The following is a 17,500-nucleotide window of genomic DNA, read 5'->3' as shown; positions in this document are numbered from 1 at the left end:
TCCGAGTCACCTGTGCACACACGAGAGGAAGAGAGGCAAACCTCGGGTTCCGAGTCACCTCTGCACACACGAGAGAAAGAGAGGCAAACCTCGGGTTCCGAGTCACCTCTGCACACACGAGAGGAAGAGAGGCAAACCTCGGGTTCCGAGTCACCTGTGCACACACGAGAGGAAGAGAGGCAAACCTCGGGTTCCGAGTCACCTCTGCACACACGAGAGGAAGAGAGGCAAACCTCGGGTTCCGAGTCACCTCTGCACACACGAGAGGAAGAGAGGCAAACCTCGGGTTCCGAGTCACCTCTGCACACACGAGAGAAAGAGAGGCAAACCTCGGGTTCCGAGTCACCTCTGCACACACGAGAGGAAGAGAGGCAAACCTCGGGTTCCGAGTCACCTGTGCACACACGAGAGGAAGAGAGGCAAGCCTCGGGTTCCGAGTCACCTCTGCACACACGAGAGGAAGAGAGGCAAACCTCGGGTTCCGAGTCACCTCTGCACACACGAGAGGAAGAGAGGCAAACCTCGGGTTCCGAGTCACTTGTGCACACACGAGAGGAAGAGAGGCAAGCCTCGGGTTCCGAGTCACCTCTGCACACACGAGAGGAAGAGAGGCAAGCTGGATAGAAGAGGCACTACTTGAATATTGCCAGATACTTGAATAGAAGTGAAATTATGTCCACAATCACCACCCTACACTCACGCATCTTACCATAACAAAGATCAGCTGATCTGATCAGCTGCTTAAGTGTAAGCACAACACGCTTCCTCTTTTCTACAACTTTAGGCATGATGAAGGCGTCAGGCGATAAACAGTGCACACGCGGGACTGAGTCACTCAGTAAACACAGTGCAGTGGGCCACGGGTGGCGTGAAGCAGTGTTCTCTGGTGGCGAGGGGACAAAGTATGCCTTGCGCGGGAATTTTAATCGATTTTGTGAGTACACATTGATTTTTTATTGATTTTAAGGCTGAGGGAAAAATGTGCCGGATACTTGAAGCTGCCGGATACTCGAATGCCGGATGAGAGGGATTTTACTGTATATTCAAATTATTTCTCCTAGGCAGGTTAGGTTCTCTCCCTCTCCCTCTCTCTCTAATCTCCCTTCTTACTCTCTCTCTCTCTCTTTAAAGTTATATTATATCTTAAGTTGGTTTTTGTTAGGTTAGGTCTTAGTTCTCTCTCTCTCTCTCTCTCTCTCTCTCTCTCTCTCTCTCTCTCTCTCTCTCTCTCTCTCTCTCTCTCTCTCTCTCTCTCTCTCTCTCTCTCTCTCTCTCCCCCTCTCCCTCCCTCCCTCCCTCCCTCCCTCCCTCCCATCATCATCAACCACAGCAGGTGATAATGATGGTTCCTGCTTTCATCGTCATCGGGGCTAGCCAGACGAACCTGGGGCTGTACTCTGGGGTGACGCTGTATGCCTCAGGTGGGTCTGGAGGGGCTGGGATAGTTGGTAACAATTAAAAAAGACTAGTATACACACAAACCATTACAAACACTATGTAATGCTGGTATACACGCACAAACAGACAATTAACACAGGTATACACTTAGAGACATATACAAACACTTGCTATTGGTTGTATATTCTTAGAAACACACACACGCTTACTAAGTCTGGTATACACACACAAACTTGTATACAAACACTGGGATACACTTAGAGACGCATCCATACACTTGCTAAATCTGATACACACACATAAACTCATAAGAGATGCTGGTATATGCTCAGAAATCTATGCACATTAAGTAAGGTTAGTATACACAAACCTTTACATATATTAGGAATTTATGTTCAATGATAGAGATGACTAGTACACTCTCTCTCTCTCTCTCTCTCTCTCTCTCTCTCTCTCTCTCTCTCTCTCTCTCTCTCTCTCTCTCTCTCTCTCTCTCTCTCTCTCTCTCTCTCTCTCTCTCTCTCTCTCTCTCTCTCTCTCATATCCTTTGTCTATGTCACTCAAATTTTCTCTTTTATTCTCTCCCTCTGTCTGTCTGTCTGTCTGTCATTCAAATTTTCTCTTTTATTCTCTCCCTCTGTCTGTCTGTCTGTCTGTCCCACACCTCAGTACACCCTTCCTGTCTTCATACACCTTAGTACACCCCTCCTGTCTGCCCCTAGAGCTTAATACACCCTGTCTCGCCCCTGCATCTCATTAAACTATTCCTGTTTGTCCTTCACCTCAATAAACCCTGTCTACTTTCTACTTTCCCTGTCTGAATGTCTGTCCCACCTTACTACACCCTCTCTCTCCCTACTCCTTAGTACACCCTTCCTGCCCCCTGTACCTCAATACTCTGTTCCCTGCCTGTCTCATATATTTATTTTATGTATTTAGATTTCTTTTTTATCATTCTTGATGTGATTTGGGGTGTCTTAGGAGTATTTTAGGGTGTTTTGGTCAGTTTTGGATGAGTTTGGGTGTGTGTTGGGATGTTTTAAGTGTTTTTGGGCTGTTTTGAATGAGTTTGGATGTGTTTTGAGTGGGTACGGGTGTGCTGTGGGCGGGGTATGTGTGTTTCTGGGTACCTTAGGTGGGTTTAGATGTATTTTGGGGAGTTTTGGTTGTGTTTTGGAGTGTTTGTCGGTGTCTTAGGTCAACGGGCTCTAGTGGAAGTTATTATGCTTTTTGGAGAAGAAGCTCAAGTAAAAGTAACAGTTTCTTAAAGGTGTTTTCATGATTTTGGTGATAGCTAATAATGATTACCCACCATTAATAAAAAGGAAAAAAAAAAAAAACATAAGATTGACCAAATATCTGTGTCCTTTGAAAATAGTCCTTAGGAGAGAACAAGAGTTTCAAAGCACAGGCCCTGAGTTGTACGTATTCAGTTACCACCAGACACACAACACACAATGGTTTTAAACAGATTGCCAACATGTCTATCTGCTCGTCCTTACCACTTTTTTAATAGTTGATTTATAAAGAAAAAGGGAATTCCTGTAATACGAGATGAATCTGCAAATAAGCAATGAGCAATGGTTAACATTTAACAGCCATTATAAGCACACTGTATGGAGATAAACTCATGCACATTGGGAGAGAGAGAGAGAGAGAGAGAGAGAGAGAGAGAGAGAGAGAGAGAGAGAGAGAGATACAAATGTAATGAATCATATAATCCACAACAGCGACTTTAGATTAACGAGAAGGGAAATGTTTTGGCATCTTAACTTGACTACTTTTGACATGCTGTACTGGAAGTTATTTGCGTCTTAAAGAAGGTTTCTATGGTCCTTGTAAATTGGTTCTTTAGTTTTTTTCTTATTTATTTTTTTTCAATTAATTAGTGAACCTTTCCTTCGTGACTGTTTTTGCCTTTGAGTCTTTCTCTCTTGAGCACATACACACACAAAAAAAAGTTGTACAATTACTTTGGATCACCAAAGGAAAGAGAAAACACTTGTAAGAACCTAATTAGTTATTTCTGAGGCCTTTACTTCTTACGAGGGCACGGCATGTTTTAAGGACAAGATCCTAAGCAAGATGAATAGGACCAGACTTGGTCCTAGTCTAGGCTGGTCTAGGCAGACTTGGTCTGCCTGACCAGCCAGGCAGACGACCAAGACAACGCTGGCTTGTAAGTTTCTCGTTCCCTCGAACCCCAGGTCGTGAGCTGCAGTCTCGGTGAGTCCCTCACCGCCGCAATGTTTCAACTCTAGCTGTCTTCTACCGCTATTTTCATGCTAACTGCTCTTCTGATCTTGCTAACTGCATGCCTCCCCTCCTCCTGCGGCCTCACTGCACAAGACTTTCTCTTTCTTTCTTCTTTCTTTCTCTCACTCCTATTCTGTCCACCTCTCTAACGCAAGAGTTAACCAGTATTCTCAGTCATTCATCCCTTTCTCTGGTAAACTCTGGAATTCCCTGCCTGCTTCTGTATTTCCACCTTCCTGTGACTTGAATTCCTTCAAGAGGGAGGTTTCAAGACACTTATTCATCAATTTTTGACCACTGCTTTGATCCTTTTATGGGACTGCCATTTCAGTGGGCATATTTTTTTATTGGATTTTTGTTGTCCTTGGCCAGTGTCCTTCTTACATAAAAAAAAAAAAAAAAAAAAAAACGGCACCCCGATAGGCTATTCTCTTTCCTCCCATTCACGTACCCTATACTTTCAATTGAAAGATAAATAAAACATTCCTTGACTGCTGACTGGACCTAGATACTATGGTGATAAAGAGGGATTATGGCAGAAATAGTTTAGCTTCAACATTACTTTTTTTGGGGGGGTGGGAGAAATGGTGAAGGACAGAGAGAGAGAGAGAGAGAGAGAGAGAGAGAGAGAGAGAGAGAGAGAGAGAGAGAGAGAGAGAGAGAGAGAGAGAGAGAGAGAGAGCTGAAGGCAGCCATGGGCCATGGGGATTTTTTATTTTTTTACTTTTTTATTTATTTTTTTGGGAGAGGAATGGAATGGAAAAGTTTGAGGAACACTATCATCAATACCTTCTGATACTTTTTATTACCTTATTTAGTAATGTAATGTATTTATGTATTGTTGTTTATGAATGTACTAATTTGTATTTGATTAGGCTAACATTAAGTTGTATCTGGATGGTGTGCCTGTTGTCTGTCCTGAATAATGCTGTAGCAGGGTACTAAGGTTCTCTCTCTCTCTCTCTCTCTCTCTCTCTCTCTCTCTCTCTCTCTCTCTCTCTCTCTCTCTCTCTCTCTCTCTCTCTCTCTCTCTCTCTCTCTCTCTCTCTGACTATAATATGCAGGCATTGGCCTTACCGTTACATACCAGCGCTAATTCCCTCCCGGCGCACCTAACTTAGATACCTGTGCGTTTCTCGGAAGAAAATGGATCACTTTAGAGAAAATTTGAGACTGGCTGAGGTAACAGTGGGAACATTAGGATTCTAGTATTCCTTGCTTCCCTCCTCCTCCTCCTCCTCCTCCTCCTCCTCCTCCTCCTCCTCCTCCTCCTCCTCCTTTGCATGACTTCAGGCCGTGCTGCACAAGGGCGGTTTAATACAGTTTTGCAAAAGTGGATATGTTGAGAAATACAGTGTATGCTGTACTCTCTCTCTCTCTCTCTCTCTCTCTCTCTCTCTCTCTCTCTCTCTCTCTCTCTCTCTCTCATTTTGGAAGTTAAATGGTCAAAAAAGTTTTTATAGTTAGAGGAGTTAGGTGAGAGGTATACAGCACAGATAAATTTAGCTTAAGTGACTCTGCAGTGATAGCCAGATGGTAGAAAATTCAGAAGACTCAAGAGCATGGGCAGGAGAGCAAGTTATATCATTGCACACACAGAGGCAACATCCCGCTCTGGACTGAAAATGATAATAGAGAAAGTAGGAGGAAAACAGTCCAACCCGGGGACATTTGTGATGAACCCCCCAGACATGTGAAGCATTCTCCATACATGGACGGATAAGGCCCTTGCACAGAGTTAGCAGCTGGGGGGGGTGAGAAAAACTGGCGGAGACGTCTCAGAACACCTAACTTCATAGAAGCTGTTTTAGCTAGAGATGAGATGTGAAGTTTCCAGTTCAGATTATAAGTAAAGGACAGACCGAGGATGTTCAGTGTAGAAGAGGGGGACAGTTGAGTGTCATTGAAGAAGAGGGGATAGTTGTCTGGAAGATTGTGTCGAGTTGATAGATGGAGGAATTGAGTTTTTGAGGCATTGAACAATACCAAGTTTGCTCTGCCCCAATCAGAAATTTTAGAAAGATCAGAAGTCAGGTGTTCTGTGGCTTCCCTGCATGATATGTTTACCTCCTGAAGGGTTGGACGTCTATGAAAAGACGTGGAAAAGTGCAGGGTGGTATCATCAGCATAGGAGTGGATAGGACAAGAAGTTTGGTTTAGAACGGTCAGAAAGGAAACTTGAGATGAAGTTACAGAGAGAAGGATAGAAACCGTAGGAGGATAGTTTTGAAATCAAAGCTTTGTGCCAGACTCTATCAAAGGCTTTTGATATGTCCAAGGCAACAGCAAAAGTTTCACCAAAGTCTCTAAAAGAGGATGACCAAGACTCAGTATGGAAAGCCAGAAGATCACCAGTAGAGCGGCCTTGACGGAACCCATACTGGCGATCAGATAGAAGGTTGTGAAGTGATAGATGTTTAAGAATCTTCCTGTTGAGGATAGATTCAAAAACTTTAGATAAGCAGGGAATTAAAGCAATAGGACGGTAGTTTGAGGGATTAGAGCGGTCACCCATTTTAGGAACAGGTTGAATGTAGGCAAACTTCCAGCAAGAAGGAAAGGTAGATGTTGACAGACAGAGCTGAAAGAGTGTAGAAGAGGGGGACAGTTGAGTGTCATTGAAAGAGGGAATAGTAGTCTTTTTTTTTTTTTTTTTTATGTAGGAAGGACACTGGCCAAGGGCAACAAAAATCTAATAAAAAAAAAAAATGCCCACTAAAATGCCAGTCCCATAAAAGGGTCAAAGCAGTGGTCAAAAATTGGTGGATAAGTGTCTTGAAACCTCCCTCTTGAAGGAATTCAAGTCATAGGAAGGTGGAAATACAGAAGCAGGCAGGGAGTTCCAGAGTTTACCAGAGAAAGGGATGAATGACTGAGAATACTGGTTAACTCTTGCATTAGAGAGGTGGACAGAATAGGGGTACTTCAAAGGTAAATATGATTACATCGACTTACTGTTTAAGGACTTAAATATACTAACTTTCGACCTCTTAAAGAAATATTTCATAGCGCTGACCATATATAAAAATATTAATGGTAATGATCCTAATAACATAATATTTAATATATTCCACCATAGCCAAGGTACCCGAGGAAATCATCTTAATCTCATTTGCCCACAAGCAAGAACTAGTTTGTATAAATTTTCCACACACTGTGTTGGTCCCAAAGTATGGAACATATTGCCTGATGATACAAAAAATTGTTGTAATTTCAATATTTTCAAAAAGTAAAATGAAAATGTTCCTGTTTAATAGTCTAAGTCAAAACTGAGATCTGTAATAAAGTTTTAGTATTTTTTTGTATATTTGAATGATGTAGCTTATTACAAACATAACTTATCTTAAAGATATTAGCCCCTAAAAAATGGTGTAATAATATTGTGCCACCCTGTGAGGAATTACCAGCCTGGTATATAGAAAGATTATTATTATTATTATTATTATTATTACAGTGGAACCTTAGTTACTGAATGCCTCCCTTTCTGAACAAATCGGTTTTCTAACAATTTTGAAATGATTCATTCAGTTGCTGTACCATAATTCAGTTCCTGAACAAAGTTATTCGATTCCATATATTAAAAGACATAGCAAAAGCTGCCATTTATTATTAATTTATAGTTTATTTAAATATTTTCTTTGTTTTATATATTTGAAGGAGAGACACAGTGGGTAAGACAGTAATTCAATCTTTGAAATAAGGTAAATGTGATCCTATTAAAGATCCTCAAGGTAAACAAACAGGATTTGACACTCAGGAGTAAGCCACCTGTGGCTCTTGATGACCTACGATGCCATCACTACTTGAACTGCATTTTCACAGTAACTTTTCAAAGCAGCAAGATGTCTAAGTGTTATGATTACCTTCATTTTGGTGGTGTGTGTGTTGTTCCTCTGTGTCACTCTGTAAGGCTTCCCTCACTAGATTGGTGATAATGAGAATACCTGCACGCTCTAAACAAAATCTTCTGTGTCCTGCGTCACTAAGCTCACCCAATGCATCTTTTTTTTGGATAAATAATTTTTGAGTTTTTCCAGCAAAACTGCCCAAGCTGTGCAACTGATCCTCATAAAGTGAAGGCAAGAGTACTTTCCCTTTTCTATCGGAGGCCAAGGGGCTAAAAGAAAGGTGTGAATGAGTGTGTGTGCTTGAAAGTTCTGTGCCTCATCATGACTACCACTTTTTTTTGTGAGGGAGACTGCTTTGGTACATGTATGTATGTATGATCATCATTATTATTATTATTATTATTATTATTATTATTATTATTATTATTATTATTATTATTATTATTATTGTTATTATCATCATCATGCACTTTAACTCTGATGCTGACTATGGGCAAGCAAAGAAAATTCTTATGGATAGATTTGGAAACAAAAGTATCATGGCTGATGCTTACACAAAAAAGTTAATGAATTGGCTACCGATCTCTCAGCATAACGGTCCAGCATTAACAGCAATCTCAGATTTTTTGAAGTGCTGTCTAGCTGCAATGAAACACACTTCTCATTTGTCATTTCTGAACAACTGTAGAGAGCAGAGAAAGATGCTAGCAAAACTCCCTAATCATATTGTTCATGAGTGAAGAAAGCAAGTAAAGACATATCTTGATACTAACAGTAACAGCAACACTCCTAGCAGTGATGAAGAGCACCACCCACCCTTTAAAATGTTATGTGAATTTATCCAGAAGGAAGCAAAAGGAGCAAGCAATCCCTTTGTTTACTGGGATTCAGTAAATACAGAAGGAAATGATTGGATCAAAACTCAAACACAAGCAGCCAATTGGAAACCAAGGGAATCAAACGCCATGACAAAAAATAGAGGGAGTAGAACTTTCATGGCTAAATCAATTGAGGAAAAACCATTGTGCTCATGCCAAAGTAAAGGAAGTGTCCAAGCCAACAAACAGTATCCCAAGGAGCAGGAAAGGAAAGGATGGTTCTGTCACTACTGTACAAAGGATCATGATTTAGATGATTGCAAGGAATTTGCCAAACTTGACAGTAATACTATCAGTAAAACAGATCACCTGAGAGGTAATGAAGACCTGCCGGTGCAGCTACACAGATATTGCACACCTTATTGCATAAATATCCTACAGTCTGGGAGCAAACGTAGGATATTCCTTGAGTATATCCCTGAGAGTGACTGAGTCCAAGAAATGGTCAATGAGGGTGTACAAGTCATGTTGACCTTGCAGCATAAATGTAGCAACGAGAGGACATTCCGTGACATAATGACGCAGTGTGTCCCCTTGGTGCAGCACACAGCACACAGCACACAGCACACGCCAGGAGAAGCACCGACTTCCCAAAAGTATTTATAGCCTAAACTGAGCCTCATTGCCACCCTGTTGTGTGATGCAATGTGTCTCCCATAGGTGGGAGACATGTACATAGTGAACACTACTGCCACTGCCCCTATGGCAACAGAGCTCCAACTGATCACTAATGCTACTATGTACAAAGTCCTTAATGCTACTCTTAACATAGCCCACAGTGTACTCAGCACCAGGGTCCACCTTGTCATCCTGAAGGGCACATTGAGCAAGGCAGTCTGCCTCTTCATTAAGCGGGATACCCACGTGAGAGGGTATCCAGGTGAAATGGACCGTGGCACCAGCACCTTCCAGGGTATGGATGAGATCAAGACATTTATTAACTAGATCACAGTCCATGGGGGACTTACCCAAGCAAAGCGATCGTTAGGTGGTGTCCTGCATGCACCTTTCATCCTGAAAACCTACAACCATGCAGCACTAGATAAATGGCATAGTACTGATCCTGGCAGTGACTCAGGTCAAGGTAACAAGTGTACTGTGTACTCATATGTCCAAAAACAAATGGTCTTAGACAAGAAATAGATGGAAATTGGAATGGACAAGGCAATCAGGTTTAGTCCCCATGTCATTAGGTTAGGTTTTTTTTTTTTTTTCTCCCTGACTTATTGGTGTGATTTTCTTTGTGTATGGTGTACTTTTCTGAGGTACTGGTATGGTTTTCCTTATCAGCACTGCATGTGTCCTGTTACTGTTCTCTGTTCTTGTAAGCAGTTCATTATTTACCTCATGTGTTCTCCCTGTGAGTGGAGTTGCCTTACATTCAGATCTATAGAAAACCATTATTAAATGGCAGATAACATTTTATGCCTACCATCTTAAGAGATGGTACCTGTAATAATACTGTAATGTAGTTGTTAAGTGCTGCATCATACGTGTATGTGTGTGTGTGTGTGTGTGTGTCAAGCTAGCCACCAGCCAGTGCTGTATTGACCCATACCAAGTCCCCAAGCCTTCAAGCTCTTTTGAGCCATGTGACATTTCCCCAGTGGTAATAAAGCACAAAAGTTATAACTAAACTCCATATTTGCGAGCAACTATACATAAGAATACCCAATAAGGGATCTAAGAGTGAAGAGAGTTACATGGAATGTGATTAGAATGCTTAAGGCTTTAACAGTGCAGGTCTCCCATCTCTTGTTATGTCTGTACTTCATTGAGGTCAGCAATCCCCAGGAACTCATCATCCACCACCTCTGTCTTGCATGTTGTACCTGTAAGTGTGGTAAATATGCTTTATAGAGGGCCTGCCTAGTGTAGTCTTGCAGCTTCCCTTATGCTCTTATTTACATGGCAGGATATGTTAGACTTTCAATCGTTAAGGTATGTTATGTGCTTTGCCTTGGCATCCCTGTGTGGGTTTGTCAGCCGGTCCATATACTGTACTAGGTAGATAGAACTGAAGGTTATCATTGTTGCTTTCAAGTGTTAGGTCTTCTAAATTTCACCTCCACTGCTTTCAAAAGCCTCTAGATGAAGGTACACAAATGTTAAGAGTGCTTATACAGGTCTAATGCCAAATTAACAAGATTTCAAATTTATCAACAGAAGAAACCTTGAGAACCCATCTATGTGGCCTCTGAAAATGGTCATGGTGAGAGAGCAGAGCATTTCAGAATACAAGCCATTATGTCACACCTGCATCACTACCCACCACATACTCCAGCAGCAGCAGCAGCAGCAGCAGCAGCAGCAGACAGCTAAATGCTGCACCACCCATCAAGAGGATGAAGACTGCAGCCACATCAGAGAGGCTGGCTGTGATTTTTAGTCTTCCTGCCACATGTTGAGGTTCCTGCTGATAGCCATTTGGTCCTCAGCTTGTTCATCAGGTCTGACTCACACATCTTCTGCAGACTGTGGGAAGAATAAGGATTTGTAGAGAAAGAAAGTCTGGTACGGAAGATTGAAAAGAAATATTGTCATTGTGGAAAAAGCTGAAGTGTATTATGCTTTTATGTTGTGTAATAATGTAGTAGTAAAATGCAGGCTGTATGGAATGAAGGCACATCAGGATTTTATAAGATTAAATTTTACAGGGAAGATTAAAAAGGAATATTGCATCATTGCATGTCCCTTGCACCTTCACCTCTGACTCCCATCCTTTGCAGTTCCATCCCTCCATCCACTTTCTACTTTCTCCTCGATCTTAATTCACACACACACGCTCACGTGCACACACACCTGTGGTCAAATATCTTCCTGAAGGGTGAATTTTTTTTGCCGCCCAATAGCAATGCCTCCTGTGATGTACTGGACTGGCAGTTCCTTGCTTCTGGAGGAGTCTGCAATAAGAAGACCACGAATGTAGTCGCTGGTTGTGACATTCACACCTATGAACACATACTTACCTGCCAAGTGTTTTTTTTTTTTTTTTTTTTTTTTCATTTGTTTAACTTAATTTTTTTCTTTTTTCATGTAAGAGGAGGACTGGCCAAGGACAACAAAAAGAGCAAAAAGGAAAAAGACCCACTGACCTGCCAGTCCCAAAAGAAAGGTCAAAAAGAAGTTTTATGAAACCCCCCTCTTGAAAGAATCCGAGTCATAGGAAGGAGGAAATACAGAAGTAAGTAGGGAGTGTGGGATTAGCTAACAGTGAGATACTGGTGGTGGTTATGCTAAATTGGGAAATGTGTGTAGCTTTATCTAAATGAAGAAGGAATCTGGCTAATTTATCTTACCTGATGGAAGAATCTTAGTGTTTTCATTTATCAGAGGTAAGATAGGAAGCAAATGTTTATATGATAATTCCAAGTTTGCATCTTTATCAATTATAAGGAGAACTAACTGATGTTTTTTATTTTCTTCCCCCAAGCTGCTAACTCAGTACAAGGGTCTTATCCATCCAGGTGTGGAGTATGCTTCACATGTCTGGGGAGGGGTCCACTCATACTGCTCTTCTAGACAGGGTGGAACCAAAAGCTTTGTCTCATCATCTCTCCTCTAACTGACTGTCTGAATAATTAAGTATGATAAAGAAAATCTTACAGAATCAATAGCAGGTGCAGGAAGAGAAGATAACACATCCTGTAACTTTAAACAGGATCAGGAAAGAGGCTGGCGCGGTGTAAACATTATTCTGTGGTAAATAACATCTTTGAAATACACTTACATGTTCACATGATTGACGACATATAGTAACTTTTAATTATTTCATTAGTTAATCCAGTATTTTCTTTCTGATTATTGATACTTTATTTATATAAGATAGCAGTTTGTTATTTTTATAACTCTTCCTTATCAACATCGAATCTTACACCCAACTAGCGGTATATTTAAATTTATATGTGAGCGGCATATTTAGCTAGCGGCATATTTAGAGTTAGTACGTACCTTTGCTTCTGCTGAGCCAAATCTGACACGAGTGATAGGATGAAATGAAGAAATTATGCGTGATAACACGGAAAAAAAAGTAAAGAAAAAGGTATTAATCTATCAATTCTTACCGCATACTGTGTTAACTGATGGAAAAAGCCTTTTTCCCTTGTTGATCGGTCTCCTCTCATGAAAAAAAAAAAAAAGAATAGAGAAATTACGCTGGAGACTTCACATTTTCAATAATACTTAAAGAAGTAAAGAAAAGCATTAATCAATCATACCATACCACATATACGTGTTAACTGATAGAAAAACACGCATATTGGACCTGGCAGCCACGCCCTCAACCCTCAGTGGCACACATCTTTCATCTGACAGCTCGGTATAAGGGTGGTATTCTCTCTCTCTCTCTCTCTCTCTCTCTCTCTCTCTCTCTCTCTCTCTCTCTCTCTCTCTCTCTCTCTCTCTCTCTCTCTTATCAAATATGATGAAAGGTAATGACAAAACGTTAAATTGAAAATGCGACATAATTGCTGCTCCGGAATGAAAGTTTTGAATTATACACAAATTACTAAGAGAGAGAGAGAGAGAGAGAGAGAGAGAGAGAGAGAGAGAGAGAGAGAGAGAGAGAGAGAGAGAGAGAGAGAGACTAGAAGAGGATAAAAAAAAAAATTAATGACAAGGGTAGATGAAAGAGACCGAAGCTGAGGCAGAGAAACATGGGTTATTATTATTATTATTATTATTATTATTATTATTATTATTATTATTACTATTATTATTATTATTATTATTATTATTATTATTATTATTATTATTATTATTATTATTATTACTATTATTATTATTATTATTATTATTATTATTATTATTATTATCATTATTATTATTGTTATTATTATGATGATGATGATGATGATGATGATGATGATGATAATATTAATAAAGAATATAAACAAATAAAACAACCATAATACTTATAATAATTAAGTATTTTTTTTTATATATTTTCACCAATAATTAAAAGGAATCACAAAATGTTTTCCTTTTCTGTATTCTAAATATTATGCAACCAAAAAATAACGCCATTTAAAATAACAACAATAATAATAATGATAATGATAATAATGATAATGATAATAATGATAATAATAATAATAATAATAATAATAATAATAATAATAATAATAATAATGTTAATAAGAGAGCGAGTATTATTCTATGCTAAATACATATGTGTATTATAATGTATTTAGTTTGAATATGTGTGGGCGTCCCTGTATGTGCCTGTGAGGCCCCCTTTAGCGAAATTTAGCGGGAGTTGGCGTGGCGACGCCAAGCCGCGGGCAGTTGCCGCCAAGATTCAGCCATGAGCAAAAGCATGCTGTCTTTGGTCTCCCCCGTGCCTTTGTTCTGCAGTTTGTTCTCGCAGTACAGGAGAAGAGTGCAGATAAATCATTCATTTGTGATTCCAAGAGAACACAAGAATCCGTGAAATGAAGAAGGACTGAGAAAAGTAAGTTTAGGTGTGAGGTGGTGGTGTGGGTGCCCGCGTGTGGCAAGTGACCGTTTCTCCTGGGCTGGCCACAAGCTTTTTCTAGGTTATGTCAGGTCTCCACCACTGCCACGTGTAGGTCTGGAGGTCGGGTTATGTCAGGTCACCACCAGCCACGTGTAGATTTGGTGAGTTATTGCAGGTTTGATCCCTTGTGTGTTATGTTTGTTTTGAAACGCACGCCATCTTGCCCTGCTAAGCCGGGTCCATTTGTTGCATTTCCACGTATTGTACCCACTTGTTGCGTACCACCTAGTGTATGACACGGTGCAGCAGGGTATTGTACCCACTTGTTGCGTATCTACGTGGTGTATCATTGTTCCGTGGTGCAATAGTATCCAGTTTCTTCCTGACCGTAGTCATGAGTGAAAATGTGCAGTTGGCTGCGGCCACGTATGTTTTTTTTTTAAGATTCGGTAAATTTGCAGTTTCACCCAATATCCCCAATCTCTACCCACACCCCCCAACCCCTCCAGCAAGCTTGGTTGGGGGCCTTTGGGAAACTGGGGTTTTTGGGGGGGCACATACGAGTGATATAGACTGAAAATGTAGGGAAATTTCCCTAGAAATCGAGGAAATTTCCCAAATGTAGCAAACCAAAAACCTATTATAACCAGGGGGTTGTGCCCCCTTGAACCCCCACCATTAGTATAATCGATCAGAACCAGAAAGCTAAGGTAACAACCTAACACGCAGCTAGAGTGTGCGCAGCATTGATAACAAACACACGAACACATTCCAGCATTGATAACAAACACGAACATACACACTATCCTTTCAATGACTGGAAACAGAATCCCAGCTAAAAACTGAGGTAAATCTTTGAAATTCCGTCCCGACCTTATTATTCGATTGCGACAAGGTAATATGGAGTTAAAAATGCTCTTAGCAGTGTGTGTGATCTACACCTTGAGACACTTCATACTGACGTGCGCTTTATTGGGGGAAACTGCAATTATACCTAACATTCCATCAGACGTATGACATCCTTACTCCACTCCATTTTTTTTTTTTTTTTTTTAGTACCTACTTAGTACACACACACACACACACACACACACACACACACACACACACACACACACACACACACACACACACACACACACACATATGTAACGCTCCTTTTTATTATTTCTGTGTTTCTTTGAGTCTCCCCAATAATTGTTTTCTTTTGTAGCTTGCGGTGAAGAGGAGGATAATAGCGGTAATTAAAGGTTTAGTGATTATATGAAAAAGTATATTTATAAGGCGTGTATTCGTGGGAGTGATTTAGAAGTCTTGAAACATTTGTTATAAATAGTCTTTACTTATTTCAACTGTGGTTTTCTCTAATCAGTGGTAATACGAATAATAGGATTACATCATGTTGCGTCAGCCTGCCAGTAACTCATAAGGTGTCATTCCCTAGCTTATAAAATATGTTAGTAATTTAGAATTCAATTATTAACTTCAACTAATGTCCAGCCTATATGCTCACCTTGCTAGCCAATTATTCCTGCATTTTTATTTAAACTCACGGTTCAGTAAAATTATTTGTGAAAGAAGAGAGAGAGAGAGAACTAGCTAAGGTTCCAATAACTTCAGAGGCCTGGGGGTGTTGAGGGGAAGAGCACAGAATGGCGTCTCCCTTCCCTCTGGCAACAGGTGGGTCTCGTAGCTCTGAAATATTTGATTTTTCTTTTATTTAGAAGTGAATATTACTGTGTTCATGTTTATTATTCATGTCTCTAGTGAAGATATAGTAACTGTACGTGTTGACAGAATGGCGTCTCCCTTCCCTCTGGCAACAGATAAAATAGCCGGTGTTGGTCCCACGTGGAGACAGGCCACAGAGTCTTGGGAAAGTGTTAGCCATGTAATGTTTCTTTAGTCAAATATAATCTACTGTGAATGTGTTGTGAGCAATATTACTGCCGTAGAGAAGTGATGGATGAAGGCTCTGACGCTATTTAGGGATATAACGGTGCCCAGAATCAATGGTACTCTTGAGGAGTTATAAAAGTAATTATTTTCTTGTGTATTCGTAGTGTTAAGTAACGGAGTATAAGTGTACAGTGGTCGTCATAAACATTGTCGCCGGAGAAAACGGTATCCGTTTGAAGGATCAAAACGCGCGCGCTTTTCTTGGCGGGCATCAGGTGCTTTAAATTTAATTCCCCTGATTCATTGTGGTGTTCTTGGGTAACACCACGAGGCTCCCCACCCCATGGTAGGAAAAGCATCCCCATACCATCAACGAATCAGGGAACCTGACGGCAGGAGCAGTGTAGCGGGGGTCAAGGGGATCGCTGCCTGGGCGCCGGTACACGCGACCTTGACTGCTGGCTGTCACTATGAATCTTGACTCGTCGCTCCACAGCACGCCACGCCACTGCTCGATAGTCCAGTCCTTCATCCTGTCACAAAATGCAAGTCTCTTCTCTTGCTGGGCTACAGAAACCACAGGCTTGGGGCGCGCTGCATAACTCAGGTACTGGAGGTCGTCGTGGATACGGCGCGATAATGTCCTCACAGACACATTACTCAGCAATCCAAAGTTGTCTTCCCTTATTTTTCTGGCTGATACTCGTGGATTGCGTTCAAGTTCAAGGTGTACCACCCTCAGGGTTCGTAGGGAAGTTTTGCGGGTGTTTCCTGGTGGTTTCCTCTTCGCGGGTATTTTGTTGCCGCCCATTTCAGCCATGCGCCTCACGTATCGTTGAACTTGACGGACACTGACACCCGTCTGGTCAGAGATAGCCCGTGTGGAGTGCCCAGCCTTGTGGAGAGATGAGATGGCTACGATGTCATCCCGTGACAACATCTGGTAGCGCACCATTGTGCAGGACAACAGCTAAACAGGAGAGTAACTGCAAGCCAGTGTGGGGGGGTGGCGCGGGAGGACAGCAACAAAACACCCCCCAATCAGAGTGATTGACAGGCGCCTGTCACTTCTTCCCGCCTTGGCAAGCTGCCCAACACCCCGGGTGAGGTGCCAGATGTGTGATAACTGAATTTAAAGCACCCGAGGCCCGCCAAGGAAAGCGCGCGCGTTTTGATCATTGAAACGGACACCGTGGTCTCCCGCGACAATGTTTATGGCGAGCACTGTATATGCCATACCAGAATTTCAAGTCCCTTCTTTTCTTTTTTTTTTTCTAGATTAAACACTCGATAGTGTCATAGTGGGTCAGTCAACCCAAAGAATCCCATCAGTATTATTCATTTAATTATTTTTGCTATTTTTATATTTTTTGTTCCTCCTAATAAAGCCACACTGTAGGTACTGTGTGATAATTAACCTCTCCTACCCTCTGGCCATGACGATGAAGGCGAGAACCATTACCAATCAAAAATGTTTTCTTTTTTTTTTTCTATTGTGTGTGCGTGCTTCACCTCTTCTCTCTTCCTCTTCTTTTTTCTTCTTCACCGTGAAGATCTTTGCCTCGTCTCATTAGAGCTCTGATCGGACCGGTGAGGAGGGAGGAGGGGGGAACCGGGGGGGAGGGGGGGTGGCGTTACATACATACATACATATATATATATATATATATATATATATATATATATATATATATATATATATATATATATATATATATATATATATATTTATTTATTTATTTATTTATTTATTTATTTATTTT

General features: G+C 41.0%; 2 protein-coding genes across 3 annotated transcripts in view; one reads left to right on the top strand and one right to left on the bottom strand.

The window, feature by feature from the left end:
* LOC135100906 (uncharacterized) overlaps window positions 1–11,786 on the top strand; it is a 41,716-nt gene extending 29,930 nt beyond the window's left edge. For both annotated transcript variants that reach the window (XR_010268969.1, XM_064004468.1), the window contains one exon: window positions 10,547–11,786. Coding sequence is in view for 1 of the 2 variants with exons in the window: in XM_064004468.1 (XP_063860538.1) it covers window positions 10,547–10,769 (223 nt within the window). In the remaining variant the exon portion in view is untranslated. The remainder of the gene's footprint in view (window positions 1–10,546) is intronic.
* A 4,237-nt stretch (window positions 11,787–16,023) lies between these two features.
* On the bottom strand, window positions 16,024–16,692 carry LOC135100984 (uncharacterized). The gene has a single exon (XM_064004600.1). It carries the CDS (start codon window positions 16,690–16,692, stop codon window positions 16,024–16,026), a length of 669 nt encoding a protein of 222 aa, XP_063860670.1.
* Window positions 16,693–17,500: the final 808 nt, after the last annotated feature.

The sequence above is a fragment of the Scylla paramamosain genome, chromosome 5, assembly GCF_035594125.1.
Source record: "Scylla paramamosain isolate STU-SP2022 chromosome 5, ASM3559412v1, whole genome shotgun sequence".
Taxonomy (NCBI): domain Eukaryota; kingdom Metazoa; phylum Arthropoda; class Malacostraca; order Decapoda; family Portunidae; genus Scylla; species Scylla paramamosain.
This window is presented reverse-complemented; position numbering and strand designations above follow the sequence as displayed.

Excerpts from the sequence above, each read along its gene's own strand:
- LOC135100984 (XM_064004600.1), bottom strand. The coding sequence starts at position 16,692 with ATGGTGCGCTACCAGATGTTGTCACGGGATGACATCGTAGCCATCTCA.